The sequence below is a fragment of the Gamsiella multidivaricata genome (assembly GCF_025024155.1).
Source record: "Gamsiella multidivaricata strain RSA 2152 chromosome Unknown BC939scaffold_25, whole genome shotgun sequence".
In the NCBI taxonomy this organism is placed as follows: Eukaryota; Fungi; Mortierellomycota; class Mortierellomycetes; order Mortierellales; family Mortierellaceae; genus Gamsiella; species Gamsiella multidivaricata.
The window spans coordinates 312,919-315,275 of NW_026251733.1; the positions used below are offsets into that span (position 1 = coordinate 312,919).

General features: G+C 49.6%; 1 protein-coding gene across 1 annotated transcript; it reads right to left on the reverse strand.

Annotated features, from left to right (window-relative positions):
• Positions 1-1,608: 1,608 nt before the first annotated feature.
• Positions 1,609-2,357, reverse strand: BC939DRAFT_448613 (uncharacterized protein; the record flags this gene model as incomplete). Its single annotated transcript, XM_051555261.1, has 1 exon — positions 1,609-2,357. A coding segment is annotated over exon 1 (266 nt), but the record flags the coding sequence as incomplete, so codon positions are not given.

The following is a 2,357-nucleotide window of genomic DNA, read 5'->3' on the forward strand; positions in this document are numbered from 1 at the left end:
TCCTCGGATAGCCCCAGTAGTGGAATGGACCTGACCAGCCCCAGAGTGTCCGTTGCCAATGGGGTTTCCAGACATGAAATTTTCCGGCATGGGAGAAGGACAGTTGGGTGAGTTGGCTGACGGCATGACCTGGCTCAACGCATGTTGCTGCATATGAAGCTGCTGTTGCTGCTGCTGTTGTTGAAGCATATGTTGCTGAGAGAATTGTGTTCGATAGTAGTGCATGGTCGCCGGGTCTAGATGCCCGGCATCCAGGTGATGGAGAACCGGAGGCGCAATCCCGAGGACGCCATTCATTGAGCCAGGCATCATTGAAGGCGAGGAGGAGAGCGAGGACCATGAGCCTTGTCGGTGCATATGCTTCTCTTCTGATGCCTTGCGTTTATGCTCTGCTTGATCTGCTGTCAAGATAGGGACAGAGTTCCTTCGGAATGGTTCATAGAGACTAGTGTTACGACCGTGCATGGCTATAAAGGGGGATGGGGCAGCAGAACTGGGTGCAACCAAATTTGGAAATGACGGAGAAGAAGGGGCCGACAGTGGACCGACAGATGGGTTGGGTGAGAAGATAGAGCTGGTACTGGTACTGTTGTTGTTGGTGCCGTTGCTGTTGAACCCGACCGAGGTTGGTATGGAGGCATACATGGTGTTCGTCGCACTCTGAAAATGCTGGAGAGAGTAGCCTGCAGACATGGAGAGAGGATGGGGCGCGGTCACGGAGCGAAGCATGGAGCTGCTCTTGCTGCCCTTCAAAAGGGTGGGCCTTTGCTTGGACCCGAGAGGTGTGGAGGACACTGGGATAGACATCGACATGGCCATGCTCATGGACATATCTTCTTGCTTAATATCTTCCATCGGAGATGTGGGGGGGAATGTCTGGTTAGAGTCGGCAACGTAGTTCTCGGTCCCTTGGGAGTTAGTCTGTGTCGAATCTGAAGGTGTGTCCATTAGGGGATTGCAGTCGATAAGGGCTTTAGAAGATAAGTAACAGAAAAGGAAAATGCAGATACGTCAGGAAAAAGAAAGGAAAAAGAGATGGAGAGGCTTCTTCAGATGCGTATGTCAGCAATGTATTATTACTACTTACTGTTGCTCTCAGCCATTAGCGCGTACTTCTGTGCGTCTTGGGGGGGGGGGGGGGGGGGGGGGCCGTTGTTTGAGGTAGTGCTTAGGTGTTGGCGAAGTCGGGCTACCATTTCGAAAATAGGGTCATGCAAAGAGCATTGAGTTTAGTGCATATAGACAAGCATTTTAACATTCGGAATGAGATGTGGTTGCTATCATAGCGACTGGGATAAGGCAAGGCAAAAAAAAAAACAAAAATGTATGGTGATGTCCGCAACCGGACTCCGGTTACCGCCTCTGCCTCAATTCTCCATGCATTGTATAGGGGATAGGGATATTTGGAGATTGGGTAGCAGGGTTTGTGAGATAGGAGTGAGGGACGACAATTGAGGGCTATGGTGACCCTGCGGGAAGAGTGCTTTGGGCAGCACATGAGCAGGGAGTGCATTTAGATATCGTAGCTTCTGCGGGAGGCAAAGAGGTGGCCCTTCCATCCCAATGCAAGGGTTCAAGAACGCACTTGGGTCACAATCGAAGTATGTCGTACCAAAACCACGTAAAAATTTCAGGAGGATATTTCCGATCGAGTAGGGTAGACCGTGACTGGAAGAGCTTTTGGCAGGAAAGAGAGAGTGAGCGCTTCAGCGTATTGCAGGGTGTTATGGATGAATGGGCAAGTGAGGTGAGGTAGAGTTAAACGAATGGAAGAAGAGGTAAAGGTTAAGAGAAGAAAGAGGGATAATATACATCTGGAATGGCCAGACAGGGACAAGGAGTGCGACAGGTGGGATTGGCCGTGTTATGAGCACCAGTTGTTGATAATGCTCTGTTACATTGGTCCTTACATAGAGAGCACGTAGAAGAGTCCTGAAAGACGGTAATGGGGACCTGGATTTGTAAGAGCAATGGTTTGTTTTAACAGGCCAACGGGGCGGTAAAGAAGGTAAAAGAATGAGGAAGAGAGGGAGATAAAAAGAGAGAAGGAGAGGACCAGGCAGGTAATGCGGGAATGAGATGTAAAGAGAGAAAGAGGGGGGGGGGGGCCGAAGAAAGGAAAAAAAAGTGAGAGGTGAGAGGTGGGAAGGATGGACACATGCGTACTGAATGGTGTTCAAAACCACCAAAGATGTAGAGATGTAGAGATGTAGCTTCTGGAGGGACAAAAAGGACGATGGTAGCATTCAATCCAGACAGGTAACCACTGCAGACTGCAGATACTGTAGTCTAGCGCCACTGCTTGCCGTTCTATTTATTGCGCGTACAAATGTGCTTTCTATCTGCAAAAATAAAAG